The sequence below is a fragment of the Rhinolophus sinicus genome, chromosome 18, assembly GCF_057876585.1.
Source record: "Rhinolophus sinicus isolate RSI-liver-muscle chromosome 18, RSI-T2T, whole genome shotgun sequence".
NCBI classification, from domain to species: Eukaryota; Metazoa; Chordata; class Mammalia; order Chiroptera; family Rhinolophidae; genus Rhinolophus; species Rhinolophus sinicus.
Genome location: NC_142518.1, coordinates 41,343,673 through 41,363,090, shown reverse-complemented (window position 1 = coordinate 41,363,090; position 19,418 = coordinate 41,343,673). Strand labels below are relative to the sequence as shown.

Here is a 19,418-nt window from a genome sequence, read left to right as displayed (position 1 = left end):
TTTTTGTGTGTTTGTCTTCTTCTTTTGTTCTTTTCAGTTTTATATTCCACATATCAGTGAAATCATATGGTTCTCGACTTTTTCTGTGTGACTTATTTTGCTTAGCATAATTGTTGTTTTTTTATTCCATTTTTTATCCTTTCCTACCTCCGTTTGATTTTTAAATATATATTAGTATTCCATTTTGATTCATCTATTATGTTTTTTCTACATTTCCTTGTATATTTTTAATGGTTGTTCTTAGGATTATAATATTCATACTTATCTTTTCAGTCTACTGAAAAGCCAGTCTTTTACCATTTCAGTAGGAATGTGGATACTTTATGTCCATTTAGGTTTCTTCTTTATACTTGCCTTATGTATTACATATACATATGTGGAAAACTCCATCACACAGTGTTATAATTTTTATTTTTGCTTCAGTTTCAGAACTCAAAAGCAGAATACATTTACATAGATATCTATTATTATTTCTGTTTGTGTTCTTCATTCCTGCTCTTTCATGTTTCCCACTGGCATAATTTCCCTCTGTTTGAAGGTCTTCATTCAGTTATTCTTTCAGAGCAGGACTACTGTTGACAAATTTTCATACCTTTTTCATCTAAGAATGTCTTTTTTCACCTTCACTACTAAAGAATATTTTTGCTCAATATAGATTTCTGAGTGCACAGATATCTTTTAGTATTTCAAAAATACTATGCCACTTCTTTCTGTCTTCAATGGTTTGTGACGAAAAATCCACAGATATTTAAATCATTGTTTTCCTACATGAAATGCATTGTTTTTCTCTGGTTGCTTTCAAAATTTTTTCTTCTCTTTAATTTTAAGCAATTATTACTACATAGGCACCACTTTCTTTGTGTGTATTCCTATTGATTCACTGAGCTTCTTGAATATGTAGGTTTATGTCCTTTGACAAATTCAGGAAGTTTTCTTCAAATATTTTTTTCTTATCACACTGTTTTTTTCATTCACCTTCTGAGACTCTGATGATACAAATTTTAAACCTTTTGCTATTGTCCCATACGTTTTCCTTAGTTTCCATTCATATTTATTTTGTAATCTTATTTATTTCTGTTAAAATTGAATTTTCTTCTGTCATCTCCATTCTGTTATTGAGTTCATCCAAGGAGGGTTTTTGTTGTATTTTTTGGTTCTCAAATTTCATTCATCTTCTTCTCTATATTTATGTCTTTGCTGAGACTTTTTATTTTTATCATTAGTTTCAGTAGTTTTATGACTACTTATTTTTTGTGACTACTAGCAATTTATAATACCTGTTTTAAAGTGTTTGTCAGATGATTCCAACATCTTCATCATCCTTGAATTAGTGTTTGTTGATTGTGTTTCCCCATATAAGTTGAAATTGTCCTGGTTCTGTGTATGCCAAGTCATGCTAGATTTTATTCTGCACATTTTGATATTCTGTTATGAGACTCTGGTGTGTTTTTAAAATCCTCTGTAGATGTTGATGTTTTCATTACAGGAAGTAATTAACTCAGTTATTTTTACCTTATGAGTGCCAACCTGTCTCCTCTGGTTTGTTGTTCCAATGTCAGTTCAGTTGCATTTCCTCTGTAGTGCTCTTCAGAGCTGCCCCACACGTGGGTCTCCCAGTGGTCAGTCTCATTCTTGGGCAGTTGTCTGTTAATGCAGTTCTCAGATCTTAGATATGCCAAATAGGATCAGATTCACGTATGTGCCGCTTAGTGGTAAACCCAGGAGTTCAAAAATAACTTCTCATTTCCTCCTTCCCTGCAATATCTCTAGTACTTTCTGAGTCCCAGTGACTCCTTTTTCTGTTCCTCAGCCAGAAATCTGGGATTTTCGTTAATCTTTTTAATCTACCACTATGCACATGTCCAGGACCAACCTTTGGGAGATTAGAGAGAACAGTAAACAGTGATTGTCCTCACCCTCATAGGACCATAGCTCCACTAATCAGGGAGGAGGGATCCTCTTCTTTAGAATTTGGTTTCTAGGAGCTTCCACTGTGGCTCTGGACTCTGCCACCACAAGATTCCTTGGGAGTCAGGGGAAAGAGTATGGGGAAAATAAGAAAAAAAACAGAGTTCTGTACTTACAAGAGCTTTAGAAGTTCCCTTTTCCATTTCTCATGCCAGAAGTAGAGGATTTCCTCTGGAGATCTCTCTTTGAACACCCTGGTACCCACATCTAGTTTAGCCATGGGATACCAGATAGGTAAAATTGGTAAACTCACTCTTTTTGGGGGTAGGTTCTTTGAATTTTTGTCTTATTCCCTAGTTGCCTGCTACTGTTTACTATTCAGAATGCTCAAATAGCTTCTCCATGCATTCTATTTAGCTTTTATTGATGGACTAAATATATGAAGCCTGTGTTCCCTGTAGTGTGTAGCCACTAACATCTCTGCTTAATTTTGTATCCTAGTTTTTACTTTTAAACCTAGTTTCCTGGGAGTGGCCCATATATCTGCATTGTTTAGTGTTCAGTCAGAGGTTGCACTTAAACACCTGAAGCCAGAAGGGCCTCCACTTTCTGCTGATGAATCTGTGTATAGGCCAGAAAGCTCATTCAAACTTGACGCCGTATTCTAGTCTGACCCAGCTTTTATTTTCCCCTGAGATCTCTTCTGCCTCCTCTTTGCATGTTCAGACTCTGTAAGCCAGTGATGTGTGTATGTTTTGGGCCCTCAAGTCTATACTGTGTATGTGATGATTTTCCAGTCAACTTGAGATATGTGGAGAATTGATCAAGTCCCCGATGGCTGTCTCACCTCCCAGGTCTCCCTCTTAACTTCAGGTTAACAGAGTCACTACTTCTAAAGCTCCAAATCAAGTGACTTTCCTATGGCGGTGGCGCTGTCAGTGAAACTTACTGTTTTCTTAGCCTTCCCTATCTTGGTTGAATTTCTGGGCAGAAAGAGCTGCGGCAGGGGGTGACAAGAGCAATCCTGGACAAAAACACCACAGATTGCACAGTTAGTTCTTCCCTGAAGTTAAGGAGTAATCATGAATAAATGCTTCTGATTTTGTTGTATGCCTTTGTACAAATTCCATATTACTGTAAGGTTATTTTCGAGAGATTTGTCCAGTTTTAATAATGCTTTTGGGGGAGAGGATTCAATAATCTCCTCACTCTGTCATGGTGAAAGCCCGAAATTTTCTAGCATTTAGTATCTGTCTACTGTACTTTTGTTAAATTAACTTATTAATATGTTTATATGGGTTCCTAACCAGACTTAATATAAAAATATTATCTTATTAAGTGGGAACTAAATTATCTTCATTTTTTTCTTTCTTTTAAGAATTTATCAAGGCCAAGTTTGCCAAGATAGGGTTCTCTATACATACCTTCTACTGGTTTTGTCACTTTACTGCTTAGCACAGGAGCAGGTGATTTCATATTTCTAATTCTAATATCTCTTTTTCCAAACTTGCTGACATTTCATATTTTCCCATTTGGCCTAAATTGGTGGATATATTAGTTGGCTGTAGTGCAGCATTTCATAAACTGTCAGCAAAGAGTTAATAGGTGTTGCATGGTCAAATGAGAAATGCAGGATTCAATCATAAAAACCAAATTTTTTCACTGTAGAACCTCTTAAATCCTTTAATGTGCTAATACAAATTGAGGATTTCTAAGAAAGGAAATAATATACAGCATTTCCCAAAACAGTTTTAACAGACAACCCACTTTTCACAGAACACATTTTAAGAAGCACTGCCTTAACATACATACAGAGATTCACATCCGCTCCTCACTGCCCATAATTACACCTATTTTGTGAGAAACACGAACTCGTGGTATTGCAGTATAATGGTATCCACAGTGTAGGTGTGTAGTGTACCTTATGAGTACCGTGATAAGCTATGCAGAAAAGAGTTAACATACCAGGCACAAAACTGCTATTTTTAGAAAGATCTGCTTGCAAAGCTTGCTCTTGGCTGATGTGTATGAACTTGGTTTCACTCTCTTCCCTAACTGATAAGTGTAGTTCACTTTGCCTAGCTTGTTGGTGCAAATAATGTGATTTACGCTGAACACCTGTTTACCTTCTTAGAGTCTGGAATTTGGGTATATGCTAGGTAGAAGGTTACTACGTGACTAGTCCCCAATAAAAACCACTGAGTCTCTAATGGGCTTTCCTGGCCAGAAATTTGCATATGTGTTGCTACATTTTTTTTGTTTCTGAGAGAAAGGAGCATACTCAAGTGTGTCCCCTCATGATAGAAAGAGAGCATAAGGAATTCTGTGCACAAATTTCTCTAGACTCCTTTGTCTTTTTCCCTTGCCGATCTTATCGTGCCACCTTTTGTTATGATGTACATGAATGTAACTATATGCTGAGAACTGTGAGACCTTCTGTTGAATCCATGAATCTGTGAGAGGTCTTGGGGATCCTGAAATATAAGTGCATTACATAAACTCAATCCTCTAAACAACGCTAAGGTAGGTAGAAATTAGTGCCTGTCTCTTATAAACAAGGAGACTAAAGTTAATGAGGTTAAGCAACTTCCCTAGGAACTCGATTCATAAGAGAGAGAATCCAAATCTGTCTGACTCCAAAGCCTTGGCTCTTGCGGTTATACTGAGTTGCCTCCCAGCACCAGAAATTGTGTCTGCAGTGGGTTGAGAAGAGGCAATGGAAGATCATCCAGGGTGATAGTGGTCTGAGACTGCTTCATACGGGAGGTAGGATTTGACTTAGCTTTGAAGAATAAACGGACAGGATTAAAATTGATGAAGTGGAGTGGGAACAGTACTGTTAATAGAAATACATGATATAAAGGCATAAAATGTTAAAATGCAAGATTTATTTGGGAAAAAGAATATAACAGTTTGATGAAATGGAGGGTTTGCATTAGGTTTTTCTTCCATACTTAAAAAAACAAACAAACAAAAACTTGGCAACTGTCACAGATGGTCTGTGCTACAGTTTGGTATAAGATGATGTATCTGATCTAACACATAATTATATATTTAAGCTTAATAAATGAGATACCGTGTTTTCACCGAAAATAAAACCTAGCCGGACAATTAGCTCTAATGCATCTTTTGGAGCAAAAATTAATATAAGACCCGGTATTATATTATATTATATCATATTATATTATATCCGATCTTATATAAGACCAGGTCTTATATTAAAATAAGACTGGGTGTTATATTAATTTTTGGTCCAAAAGACCCATTACAGGCTGCTGGTCTGGCTAGGTCTTGTTTTCGGGGAAACACAGTATTTGTTCCTTCACTGGAGATGGCATAGGATTAGATGAATTTGCAGAAAGATAACCAGAAGAATGATATTTTTATTATAGACTGACGTGTATCTTTTGGTTTTAAGTCTTAGAAAAGTAGGAGTTACAACAAGATTGGTGTCATTTTGGCACATCATAGTGGCCCAAAATTAGGAAACCTTAGTTTTATAAAACACTTTGTATATGTGAATATGTTCCAAGTAATTCATCAAGCTCTTCTTTCTTAAGCATTTTTTTACTAATATGTTCCCATTTAATATATAATTTCCTTGAGTCTTAAGTTTTCAGTAGTACAGGATTCATAGAGAATCACAGACTGTGTATAAGCAGTCAGTGAGATTTTCATGTTCCTCCTTATTAAACAATTTCCTCATCCATTTCCCAGTTTATTGGATGGCTTGGCGTGGTACAATGGAAAGCACACTGACCTAACAGTTAGGATATCTGGGTTCTAGTCCCGTATATAACCCTGGCTGATTTCCTTCTGGATCCCCGTCTTCCCATCTAAAAAACCGAGTGATAGCTGATGAATATATATATATATATATATATATATATATATATATATATATATATGATATATATCTCACAGGCCTATTATTAGGTTTCAAAGAAAGAAAAGTACTCTGAATATATATATATATATATATATATATATATATATATATATATATAGTATATATCTCACAGGCCTATTATTAGGTTTCAAAGAAAGAAAAGTACTTTGAAAGTGTTAATGTGGAGGCTTCTTGCATTATCTTTTGCATATTCTGTATGTTTTCACAATTGAAAAATGTACCATAGCAAATATACAAGAAATTTTCACATGCTTATTTAAATAAATCCCTGGAATGTTATTGTGCTTCAACTTCACAACTGTATTTCCTAAAATTCATTTTAGACCCACTCTGGCAGTTTTGGTTTGTAATCAGTCAGAGTAATTGGAACTTTAGGAATCTTTTCTATGAGAATGATTTAGTAAGCTTGTATAATAGTGCTAAATAATTCAAAGACAGTGTGCTGTTCAGGTTAGGAAACTTCACTGATGGGGACACCTATAATTGATTTTGTTCTTCTATTTGGACATCTTGTGCTCCAGACCTCATGTAGCTCACAAACCATCTGCATCCTTGTTTCTGCTGTCTAGACACACGTTCTTTTTATCATTGACAAACAGAAATACCAGTTAAAAAAATTAAATGAGATTCTAGTTTTCTGAAGTTGTTGCAAGTTAGTGTGGTATACTGAAAAGAGAATGAGTCCTTGTCTAGGCTTTCTAGGTTCAGGCCTGGCTCTGCTTGTGTTACTGCAGACTCAAAGGGTCTCCTTGCCTGCGTGTAACCTAGGCCCCCCCAAAAAAAGACTGGCATGAGTTTGCAGTAAAGAAAGAAAAGGTTTATTTAAGGAGTTGGTGCCAAGATGAGCTATGGGGGTTGGGGTCATGGGCTCTACTGACTGGTTGGGGCTAAGGCAGGGAGAAATTCGTCATGGCTTCAGGTCCTGGTGTCAGTAATGGCATTGTTCGGTCTGGTTTCCAGGGATAAAGTCCATGGGCCGTTCTCCTTTCATGAGTCCGGAGCTGAAACATAACTGAAGTCAAGGTGTTGTCTTGGACTAAAACCTTATTCTAATTTGATGTTTGGTTATGGTGTCTTGTTTGTGGTTGATAGACCTGAAGCTTTATTCTTAAGTGAGTTTGATGCTGACCTGAACCTAATATCCTAAGGGCTTAGTGATTAAAAGGAGTGGATATACAGTATACCTACAGGTGGGAGGACCTGGGGGAAAGCATGCAAGTGAGTCATAGTTCTGTGGGCTAAACAAAGCTAGCTTGGATTAGAGCAGAATGCATGCTAAAGAAATGAAGTTCATGTGCAGTTACACTGGTAACTGTAAAAACTCAGTCATGTCAATTTACTTTTCCTGGACCTCATTTCCCCATTATAAAACAAGTGGTTTAGATTAGACTTCTAAGGTTCTTCCTACTTTTAACATTCTGTGACCATTGTTTCTTTGAGATCTGCAGAGTTTAAAAACATTTGTAGGAAAAAAACACACAAAAACCTTTATGTGAATGTCTCCAGTAGAGCCAAATGCTGTGGATATCCCTATAAGACTGCTTTACGCCCTAGAGGAAAATTTTTCCTCAGGCAACCCCACAAAGATTCGTAGTCACCTAAGAATACCTCAGCAAAGGCCAGCAAGAGCTTACTGGACACCTCTGGAACTGATGCTTTCCAAGACATGGGCCTCTCTCTGTCTCTGTCTCTGTCTCTCTGTCTCTGTCTCTGTCTCTGTCTCTCTCTCTCTCTCTCTCTCTCTCTCTCTCTCTCTCTCTCTCTCCACCCATTCCAGAGCACCCTGCCCCTCTCTTCGGGGCTCCTGCTGGCTTCTCCAGGATCGGCTGCGTTACTGCATTAGATGACTCCCGGCACCCATCTGTGCCAGTCTGGATTCGGGGATCTGAACAACTACCATCATTTGGCTATTCCAGTTGAGGAAATGTCCTTTCTCTTTCGGAACTAAAGACAGTTCAGTATCTCATTTAACCAGAAAAGATTTTGTTCAGACTCTCTGTAAGCAGTCCAATTAAAAAGCCAAAATTAGAAACAGCAACCCATTTTTTTCTTTCCTTTACCTGGGTTATCTCAACCCTTATCCACCTGGAGGATTTTCTAAGAGCAGCTTAAATAAAGCTATGGCCTAGTACTTAAGGTAAGGAGTCCCAGAGCCTTCTGAGAGAAGACTCCCCAGTATACCCAGTGCAGAGCAGAGAGCTGCTGGGGCACAGTGGGCCCTTGCTTGTACCTAACACGAGGTCCAAGTCCACAGGGTGACACTGGGGTGGGCTTCTTTGAAATCCTGCTGACTGAGCCAAGTAAATACCAACATAAGAAATGTCCAAACCCGTAAAGATTTTTTATAAGAGTTTATTTGAACCAAACGGACAACATATGTGGGGGCGCAAGACCGCAAATGTTCCCCTGTGATGGTTTTTTAAAACTCTTCTAAGTATCTATCGGAGGAAACTGATGAAAAGATTAAGGTTTATACTAATTTTTTAGAGATACTATTTATTATATTTGATAATAACTTGATATATTTGACTTATACCCTAGGTGACCATATAATTTGCCATCCAAACAAGAGGAAAGTTTTGAGAGTGAAAGGGATACTGTTAATAATTACTCCAGGACAACAGCTTTAAACCAGAACTGCCCTAGATAAACTGAAATATCTGGTTACTCTGTACCCTATGTGTAGTTCTGTCAACTGCATTGTTGTCCAAAGAAGAGTATTTATCAATTTTAATTCCTTCTCATGGTCTCTCTGTTTTTTCTTATAGATGTACAGTGTGTGGAGGGTAATGCAGCATCACGCCGGCAACCTCCAGCTAGTAAAAAGGGGATGTTCACAGATGACTTACACAAACTGGTGGATGACTGGACAAAGGAAACAGTAGGAAATTCTCTTATAAAGCCAAGTTTAAACCAACTTAAACAGAGTCGACACAAACAAGAGACAGACAACTGGAACAGAGTATATGATGTAAGTCGTTTATATCCCATCCTGTTTATTGATGAGAACTGAAACCATAAACGTTGGTTCACTTCAGCCTATGGTTACAGTCGCTATGAGAGTGCGGTGTGACTTCACAACATGTAGACTTGTATCCTTGTCTAGATTAATTATGTCTTTGAGCAAATTATCTTTTAGACTGCGAGTCAACAAACTTTTTTCTGGGACGGGACCAGTTAGTAAATATTTTCAAGCCATGCAGTTGCAACTACTCAAATCTGTCATTGTAATGCAAAAGCAGACATAGACAGTACATACATCAATGGGCATGGCTGTGTGCCATTAAAACTCGATTTGCAAAAAGAGGTGGCAGGTCTTCGATTGCTGACCCTTGTTTTAGACTATTATAGATGAAAAAAAAAGCCATCAAGTATTAAAAAAGAAATAATCTTGAGAGAGGGTTAGTTAATTCCATCCTGTGGTGCAAGAAGAGGTTGAGAAAAAGCTATGTTATGTTGTACGTCAGTATTCTTAGAGCCAGTAAATGATCTTATTTGTTCAGTATGAAAAAGAATTATAAAGCTTTTTAAGCTAGAATATTATAAAACGTATCTTAAGTTTATGGACAAGATACTTAGTTAATTGCATATGGCCCTAGTCAGGTATACGTGCAGTTGAAATGTAGAAAGATGTCCACAATGCATTCTGGAATGGAGAGAATACAGGCTTTTATAGAATAGTATATAGTATTTACATGTAATTGTATATATTAGATATATGTGTATATGCATAGAAATATGAAAAGCCATTAACACAAGGCTAGATGGTGGAATTTGGGCCTTTGTACTTTTCTGTAAGTATTATTTTTTCAAAACGAATAAATCTATTAAAATGTGGATCAGAACTTAGAATCTGAACCCTCGTAACTGAAAGAGATATATCTCTGTGTGTATGTGTGTGTCTGTTATGTCTGTGTACACATATCTGTGTGTATATATAGTCATTGCATATAGTTTGGTAAAGAAAGTCTGAAAATACATTTAGTGTTAACGTTGAAGAAAAATTTTAGAAAGCCAAGATTTCCCAAACTTATACGCAGTTTATCAGTTTGGAGGCTTTGTATATTTATCTTATTCTGGCACCAATTTATACACAGATAGTATCACTACTGTAAAAATTGAAATCCTTTCGAGGCAAATTTCAAGGTATGAATATGAGACATCCTCTGAGTCCTTTGTGAATGGAAGTTTTCATTGACTAGTAGGAGGGTGGTTTATTGCAGTATACTGGAGGGTGCTTGGAGGAAGAGTGAGTAAAAAATGGAGAATCAATGAAGGTGGTGAAGGTCTTTAAACAGACTTGCGTTCCAGTGTTAGCTCAGTCATTTACAAGTTGTGTGACTTTAGACATGTGATTTGTGCCTCAATTTTCATGTCTTTAAGACGGGTAATACCTACCTGCCCTGCAGGATTGCTGTGAGGATTAAATGAGGTAATGCTTATAAAGTTGCCTAGGTTCAGATGCTTATATCCTTGTGTGGGGAGTCCATCTCACTATCGAATGTTCTTGCATGTTACTGTTCTGAAGCCTTACATAAAAAATGTTGTCATGATTATGTGCCAGGTCCTTTACTATGTTCCAAGTCCTCTGCTAGGCACTGGGTTTGATGAACAAAAACAGTTATGTTCCTTATACTCATAAAACTTACAGTCTGGTGGGACAGTTAGACATGAACAGACTTGTATAAATAAACAAAAAATTCCAGCCTTAATAAGGACTACAAAGGAGCGATATAGGATACTATACAGTAAGGGACATTTGACCTAGTAGAGGGAAGTCAAGGAAAGCTTCCCTGAGAAAACAATGATTGAGCAGAGATCTGAAGGATGAGAAGGTGTTAACTGGGTGCAAAGTAGAGGGAACATGATTCCAAGCAGAAAGGACAGCATGAGCAAAAGCCCTGTATGGGGAAAGGGAGCATGAAGGGACTGAAAGTAGGCAGTTTGGCTGAAGTGAACAGAGCAGAGAAGAGTTGGTACGTAGTGAGTCTAAGGAAGTCAGAAGTGGGTGGTGATGATAAGGAACTTTGTCTTTATTTTAAAGGAATATGGATAGCCATTGAAGCCCTAAGGTTGACATGATCAGATTTGCTTTTTGAAAATATCACTTCTGACTTAAAGCAAGAAGAAAGGATTATTAGGGGTAAGGGTAGATGTTGGTAGACCAACTTTAAGAATTAGTCACAGTAGTTCAGATAAAGAGGAATTTACATAAAGAGAAGTGAACAGATTCCAAGAAGTATTTAAGAGATAAAATGGACCATATTTAGTGATGCAGCAGATGTACGGCAGAGGGGAGGTGTCGGGGTTAGGTTTCTGGCTGGTATAACTGGTTATCACTCCATCATACCAATCAGCAAGATGCGGAACATGAGCAGGCAGTGTGTTTGGGTAGAGGAAAGGTCGTATGTTTGGTTTTGGTCATTTGAATCTGAGATGCCTTTGAGATATCCAGGAGATGATTAAACATAAGTCATCTTCAATTCAGTCTTATTTTAAAATAAAAATAACATTGTTATTGTTTGTTATAGAATTTAACCAGTGCAGAAAAGTACAAATTTTAAAATCCTACCACCCAGAAATAATTGTCACTCAACTTAGATAAATACCATTTCAGGTATCTTTCTATTTCTGTATATGGATATGTGGAAATAACTTTATAAGAATGCCATCATATAATATGTGCTGTTTTGAATCAGAAGTATAAATTTAATTTTACTTTAATAGAACAAAAACGCTGATAAGAAGGGATTGCTGAACTTAAAATACATGTTTTTTTTCCCACCTCAAGAGATATTGTCATTCATTCTTTAGTCAAGCTAACAACCTTTATCGTAACTTTAGTTTGAAACTTTAGTTCAAAGGGTTTTAGCTTCACTGTTCAGTTTAGAAGAACTAAGCATTTGGGACTGATACGAAGGTTTCCTTTAAGTGAGTATTATTTATTTCCATTAGACTTATTATTCCCATGTGCATAAGATTTCAATAATCTCCACCGTGTTTCCTTGAAAATAAGACCTAGCTGGACCACCAGCTCTAATGTGTCTTTTGGAACAAAAATTAATATAAGACCCGTTCTTATTTTAATATACTATAGGACCTGGGCTTTTATTAATTTTTGCTCCAAAAAATGCATTAGAGCTGATGGTCCAGATATTTTCGGGGAAACACGGTATACATATACATAATCATATTACAATATGATAAGAAGAGTTGGGCAGGAATAAATTTTCTCAATATTGTCCAAAACATAATTGTCTTGAGTTGAAATTTCCAAAAATATAGAATATGTCAGATTTTATTTAAGATACTGAGAAGGGGGTAGGGAGGTGACATTTATTGAGCACCTACTATATGCCAGGCTCTTTCCCCTGTGCCACACTAAATCGTGCTTCTCTGTCTCTAAAGAATTATGTAGTATAGTAAGATAGGCTATTGTCTGTAGTGCTGAATGAGAGAATTCCTGGGGCTGACAGAAGGAAATAAAAATAGAAGAGTGCTAGCATGAGGAAAGGAAACACTAAACTGAACAGAGATTTAGCAGGGGCCCTGGAGTTAGCTGGAACTGTTTAAATCCTCTCCTCACTATTAACTTGCTTAGTGTGTTAGGAGTTACCAATTTGGAACTTCTGTGTCCTTATCTAAAAATGCCTCCCTTGCAGGGCAGTTATGAAGATGAAATGGATAAGGTATGGATAATTATGGATAATGGATAACTGTGCTTAGCTCACAGCAAGGTGCTGCAGGAATGGTAGCCACTCATAGTAATAATGAGAATAGTAAGACAAGAATAGGGAAGAATATAGATGGGTAAAAATGCATCTACCAAATAAACTGATCTTTTGTTTTTATTTTTGTTAGAATACTCCATCTACTATGGGCTACACACCAACGTGGATTTCTTCTCTGTCCCAAATCCGTGGAGCTGTCCCAACCTCCTTGCCACAAGGACTCTCACTCCCTTCATTTCCTGGGTCATTATCATCATACGGAATGCCCCATGTTTGTCAGTATAATGCTGTGGGGGGGCCAGGATATCCAGTAGTACAATGGGTAGGAATTTCAGGAACACCACAACAGTCTTTAGTAATTCCTACCCAACCCGGGGGACCGTTCCAGCCGGGAATGAATTTACAAGCGTTTCCAGCGTCATCAGTGCAGAATCCATCCACGATCCCTCCTGGTCCCAAATGAAACAGAGTAGATGATGAAGAAAAGGGAGATTTTTTTCAGAGTTATTTTCAGGACACCGGAGATATTATACTTTTTTCTTTTTGAGTTCTGCCATATTTTCCCTCATTTGAGTTTACTTTCCACTGTATTTTTTTTTTTGTTCCAGTGTAGTATTTGATATAGTTCATTGTTCTGTAGAAACGTGCAGGTTGTACGTGGAACACTGCACACAGAAATGTTTTTTCACTTCAAATCCTATCCTCTTTGATACTTGATTTTTTAAAAATACTGTTCAGAATGCTTTAATAAGCTCGGCTTGAGCATTACCATTTCCAGGACACTTTCCATGCATTGCTGAAAACCCCTCATTTTTTTACTGCTGTCTGCAGGTGGATGATACTTTTCTTTAAAATATATAAGAACTATTTAAATTGATCTTCCCCAAACGTGGATGAAGTGAGACCCTCCAACAGCCGGAGTCTTACAGGATTCTTCACGCGTTTATCTTAGGTTTACCTTTCAAAGAAGGCAGGGTAACACTACAGGAAACGTTTTGCTATATTAAATTAGAATAACTTTGCCACCCAATATAGACCACGAGCCCTTTTTAATGTGATTTTCTTCCCGTCGTCACAGCAGTAGAAATGAAGCCTTGTTTTAGGTGAGGCGGAGAGAAAGGAAAAAAACAGAACTGTAACAGTTCCTTGATTCTGCAGATACTGTAACTGCTTTAAGGATTTCAATAGTAATTCAAAGCAGCTATCTCCTTGTTTCTCATGTGCACACTGCATTGGTCTCTGAGCATCTGAGAGGCACTGGTTTGGCTTGCATTCTTTTGCAAGGGATATAGTGCAGCTGATATGAATCTCATTTGGGGTGGGGGAATCTTTGTATTCCTAACAAAGAGGATTCAAGTTACACCTCTATTGATCCATTCTTCTGAAGTGAAATTTACTTGACAGTAGGTTTTGTAGGTTTTGAGACTTACACACGAAACACTGGCTTTACAGGGTTCTAAGAGATGTGGGGTATACACTGTCCTGCAGTGAAATAGTAGGCCCTGAAAGGATACTATTTAAATTGCCCTTAGCTTTTGTTGGGATTGCCATTTTTTAGTTGTTATAATTTCATGTTAGTATCTATAGCATCTTATTTTAGAACTTAGGTGATTTTGGCAGCCTCTTTAGAATCTGAGAGAGATCACTGTCAAGTTGCACTTTACTGGGTTTTATCCAGTTATAGGAGGAGGGGAGGCAATGTCAAAATTTACACTTTTGGTTTTCAAGAAAGTTAATTATAATCTTAAGAGGATGGCTACAGAGTTACCTAATGCTCAGTCTGTGAAACCCAAATAGAATTCTTAAATGGTATTTACCACCACCCCATATACATGTTTAAAATACTTTTCACTCTGAAGATTTCAAGGTTGTTTCTAGTACACATTTACCTTAATAACGAGTTCTGTACTGGTAAACATTCCAAATTACCACCCAACATTTCCGTTAACAGATTTTCCTCCATATTCCTCTAAAAATTTTACCCCATGGGCTTGCCAGGTTCTTAATGAGAAAAACTTAATGGGTGTACTTTTTTTTTTGCACAGTCTACTTTGTAACAGTACCCTTTTTAAAAAAAAAAATGTGTCTTATTCTGCTTACCTGAGGATCACATTCACCATTCTGAAGATTCTGTTGCTATCATTTGGGGCATCTAGGGCAGCATTTTGAGAATTGCTGTTGCTACAAGCCACATTTTCTTTTCCTAAAACACTCTGGTTTGAATGAGTCTTTCTAAATCTTATGTACAGATTCTTCAAATTTCTTCTCCAATATTGGTTAGCAAGTTAAAGTGATTTTAGGACATTAGTGTAATGCAAATGCTTGCATTGCAGTGTTTTCCATGTGTACAAAAACAATGTGCCTAAAATCCATAATTCTTTAAAATTGCTTGTGTTTCATTATAAGAGTTAGCTTTATGTGATTATACTGAGACTTATGACCTGTAAAATGAAAATACTGCAGGTTTTAAGATCACTTCTCTAATCCTTTTAAACAGTGTACCCAAGGATGAAGAAAAGCTCCATGGATGACATGCACAGTTACACTTAGTAATGGCTGCTCTATAGCACATGTCCCACATTTTGCCACCACCTGTTTTATGTATAATTCATCATTAGTTTGCCTGCAGACTTTTGCAGTGCCTTGTAATATTTAGAAACTTTTCAGATGTTTTGCTGGAAAGGAGTCTTCTAAATTTTGAAGATGGTGAACAGTGTACTGCTATCTCCATGCTGACTGCAGTAGTTGGGTTAACATATATGTTATGTATACATTATGTATATATAACATGTGTAAGTTTAAAAATACAGAAAAAGTGATTTTGTGCAAAAATGAAGAAAACAGTGTTATTCACATCACTGGGGTTTTATTTATTTTTTTCTCATTACTTAAATGTTTGATTCAGATTATAGTCACTTTGACTGTAAATATTGGCTAGTTTTCTATCTAGGGGTTTTTCATTATTTCATAATTTTTACTAAATCATATAATAGTGCTGTTTTCATCCTTGCTGAGGTACTTTTCCTCCCCAGAAATGATTCTCGAGGTAAAACTCAAAAATTCCCTTCTTACTTAACAAAGAGCCTACTGTATAATAAGGGCCTTCTACCCATTTCCAAAAAACACAGAAACTGTCCTTTTCATTTTCCTTCTTGTTTAAGAGAAAAAGGTTGTATTAAACCATCCTGCTTGTAACATTTATTTGGTGGGTAGTCTGTATGTCCAGCCACCATGTTTACTTCTCAAAGTGCAAGTCTGATGAATAGTATTGTATCTCCATATGTGGCAATGTGAGCATTTCATCATGAAGTACCTGCTGCTATGTTTGTGAAGTTGGGTGTAACATCATAAGAATATGAAACCAGTATTGGTGTAAATCTAATGAAAATAGCCCTATGTATATTTGTAGCAGTCTTGAATCTCTATTTAAGGTAATTTGCTGTAATATAACAAATATCTCTTCTGTTTTTCATCCTTTTCTTGCCAATTTTATATCAAGCATTAATTCTAATGGTTTGACAGCAAAATTATCTGTGAAAGTTTAAAAGGCACTTTTCCACTGCGATTTTTGGATTGAGTATAGAGTTTATTGAGTGTACAGTATGATGGGATGATGTATCATTTTAAAATCCCAGATTTAATTCCAGTCCAGTTACTTTTATTTATCTACCTCGTTTTCAGTGCTGTTTTGGGGTGCACAAGTAAACACTGCCTGTGAAACTTGCTTTTTTTGCCTTGATTCTCACTCAGTATTCTTTCAGGTTATAAATCTGGCCTGCCTCCTCATCCCAGTGCTCTATGAGTGTGAGATGAGAGGAACCATCACTGCTGCCAATGTGTGTTTAAGCGACGAGAGCCTTGTGCCTCTGAAATAAGCTTTGGGGATTTGGGGATGGAGAGCAGAGAAATATATCCAGCTGGTGGCAATATAGGACTTAGTTGTAGGTGTTAGTTGTAAAGTAAACAAATGCTAAGAAAGTACCTAAATTAGACAGTCCAGTGCCTGTAATTTTGCATCTGTTATTAGAGATGCACTTCTTATTTGTGTGCCTAAAGGGCTATGGGTTGAAATTGCTTTAACTACCACAGTGAAATATTTGACAAATCCTACAGCTGTGGCCAGTCGTTCAGCATATATTAGCATACTGCTAGATATTTGCAGTGATATTTTGTTACCTTAAAATAGCTGTATGCTTTTAGTTGAACTGTAGTTGGTGGTAACTGTTTATCCAATCTCTAAAGTTTATGGACAGCATTGACTTTCTTCTTTGCTGTCTTTTCTGAGTGATGAAAATGATGCATTCCTTTTTCCCCCAAAAAACTCAGCAAATGTTTGTAAACCACATGTTCCTTGTTTCACATGTTTACTGTGTGTAACACTACAGAATATTTAATGGTAGTAAATACTGTATTTCAGGCTTCCTGCACATGAAGATTCCTGAGGTATATTTGCCATCAGTTTGGGATTCAGTTATTTCATCTTCTCTTTGGTTCAGAAAAAATTTGAGGTATTTGAGATGGTGTGCAGGCCATTTTCTCAGATTGTTCATTTTGCAATCTATAATTTATTGCAGACTTGTTTTTACCCTTTTGGTATAGAGATGAACCAGAAAGGTAGGTGGGGGAAGTAGAAAGGCCATTGATTTGGTAAGTTTAATTTCTGAGATTGAAAGTATTTTGTGTTTTTTTAAATAAAAAACAGTCCAGGCTGTACAATGGTGACACTCAAATTGGTAAAACCCTTTGAAGTGAAATTAGTATGAAAGTTTTATGGCACCAAATGCTTTCAGGTCACTCTGGAAATAGTCTCTATGTGAAGGATGAACACAAACATTGGTCATGTCTTGATAGCCAACATAGGCAAGGGCCTGGGGTAGCAACTAGGTTCTACTGAAGTTATTTTCAGCTGAGATAGCTGGAAGAGTGTACAAACCAACAGCTCCCATTCTGGAAGGTTTTCTTTTAAATAAAAAAAAAAACTCAAACAAAAAAGCTACAAGTCAAGCAAGAAGGGAAGAGAGAAACTGGGCTCTTGAGAAAAAAATGTGCCAGTGTAAAATAAACTCCTAAATGTGTGCTTGTCATCCTTCCACTTTTGTTTTTTTAAGTTGCAGTTCTTTTTCACTATAACTGAAGATTTCAGATTGAGGTTTGTGGTCCAGAACACACCCTCAGCAGACATAGTGACTGATGGGAAAGTGCAGTTGTTCAAGGTCTGTCATGCTCAATCATTTAAAGCTATAATTTCTTTGATATGAATATGAAGCATGTAGACCTAGCACAGCATGGGAGTCACTCAGGAAGTTTATGCAATTAATAAACTTTCATGCATAATTTACTTTGAAGTAAGCAGAATTTCAGTCACTTCTCTACACTTAACATTTAGTTGTATATGTGAACTCTCCTTTCTTAATTGGGGAATGTAGCATTATATAGAATATTGTTAAACTTAATTTTAATCCTTCTTGACGTTAACTTTTTTTCTTTTTCTTTTCTTTTGGTAAACCAAGTGATCTGCCTTTAAGCAGTTGTCTTATTTTGTTCTTTGAAACTGTGATTTTTATTTTATTTTTACCCAACCATTGTAAGTATTTTGTTTTGTTTCCTGGAAATTTTGTTTTGAAACAGAAAATAAAGGTTGTGTTAAAATGAGTATGTTATCTTATTAAAATGCTGTCATATTTTGGGGTAGATGTCCAAGAGAGGGATTGCTGGGTCGTATGATAATTCTATTGTTAATTTTTTGAGGAACCTCCATACTGCCTTCCATAGCAGCTGCACCAGTTTACATTCCCACCAACAGTATATGAGTGTTCCCTTTCACCCACAACCTCTCCAACACGTGTTACTACTTGTCTAGTTGATAATTGCCATTCTAACAGGTGTTAAGTGGTCAAGTCAAGAACTGTATGACTTCACTCATGTGTGATATAAAACTGACAGCAACAAATGAACAAGACAAACAAAAACTCATAGACTCAGACGACAGTTTAGTAGTTACCAGAGGTTAAGGGGGCACTGGGGTGGTAGATGAGGGTAAAGGGGGTGAAATATATGGTGACGGAAGATCTGACTTCGGGTGGTGAGCACACAATGCAATATACAGATGATGTGTTTTGTGTATATATAGTGCAGAAATAATTGAGTTTTAAAAGGTTAAAAATTGCAAAAACAGCAATTACTTTTGCACCAACCTAATATATAAATATATATGTGTATATATATAATGTATATTATATATATGTGTATATATATATATAATGTATATTATATATATATATATTTTATATATATATATATATATATATATATATATATATAATATATATATAACACTTGAAACCGATATAATTTTAACCAATGTCACCCCAATAAATTTAATAATAAAAAAATGCTGTCATATTCACTGCAGTCATCTGGCTCATCATTTACCAAAATCTTCATTATCAGATTTTTTAAAAAGTTTAGTCCTGTAGATTATGTTGGCTGAACAAACTAACCAAGCTGTGTGCTAACTCTTGATTTATAACTCCAACAAATTTTGAGTTGAACCTCTTTTCCACACTTGTCAATGACCGATGATTGTCACAGTCATTATGGTATGATTTACTGAGTACCTACTGTGTTAGCTAGGCTTTTACCTGTGTTATTTTTAATTCACAAAACAATCCTATAAACTAGGTCTGTTACTATCTCCACTTTAAAGACAAAATTTGACGATCAGAGAGAGAAAAGAATTTACCAAAGTTAACACAGCTAAGTAAATGATGAAGCCTGGATCCAAATCCAGGTCTGTCTGGCTCCAAATCTCATGGGGAAAATCCTGGGCTATCCATCCTCAGATGTGCTGCATGAAAAATAATCCAAAT

General features: G+C 36.5%; 1 protein-coding gene across 4 annotated transcripts in view; it reads left to right on the top strand.

Annotated features, from left to right (window-relative positions):
- Positions 1-18,201, top strand: part of WNK3 (WNK lysine deficient protein kinase 3) — a 162,243-nt gene extending 144,042 nt beyond the window's left edge. For all 4 annotated transcript variants that reach the window (XM_074323555.2, XM_019710840.3, XM_074323556.2 and 1 more), the window contains exons 22-23: positions 8,587-8,789; positions 12,680-18,201. In XM_074323555.2, coding sequence (XP_074179656.2) covers positions 8,587-8,789; positions 12,680-13,012 — 536 coding nt within the window. In that variant the 3' untranslated portion in view covers positions 13,013-18,201. The remainder of the gene's footprint in view (positions 1-8,586; positions 8,790-12,679) is intronic.
- Positions 18,202-19,418: the final 1,217 nt, after the last annotated feature.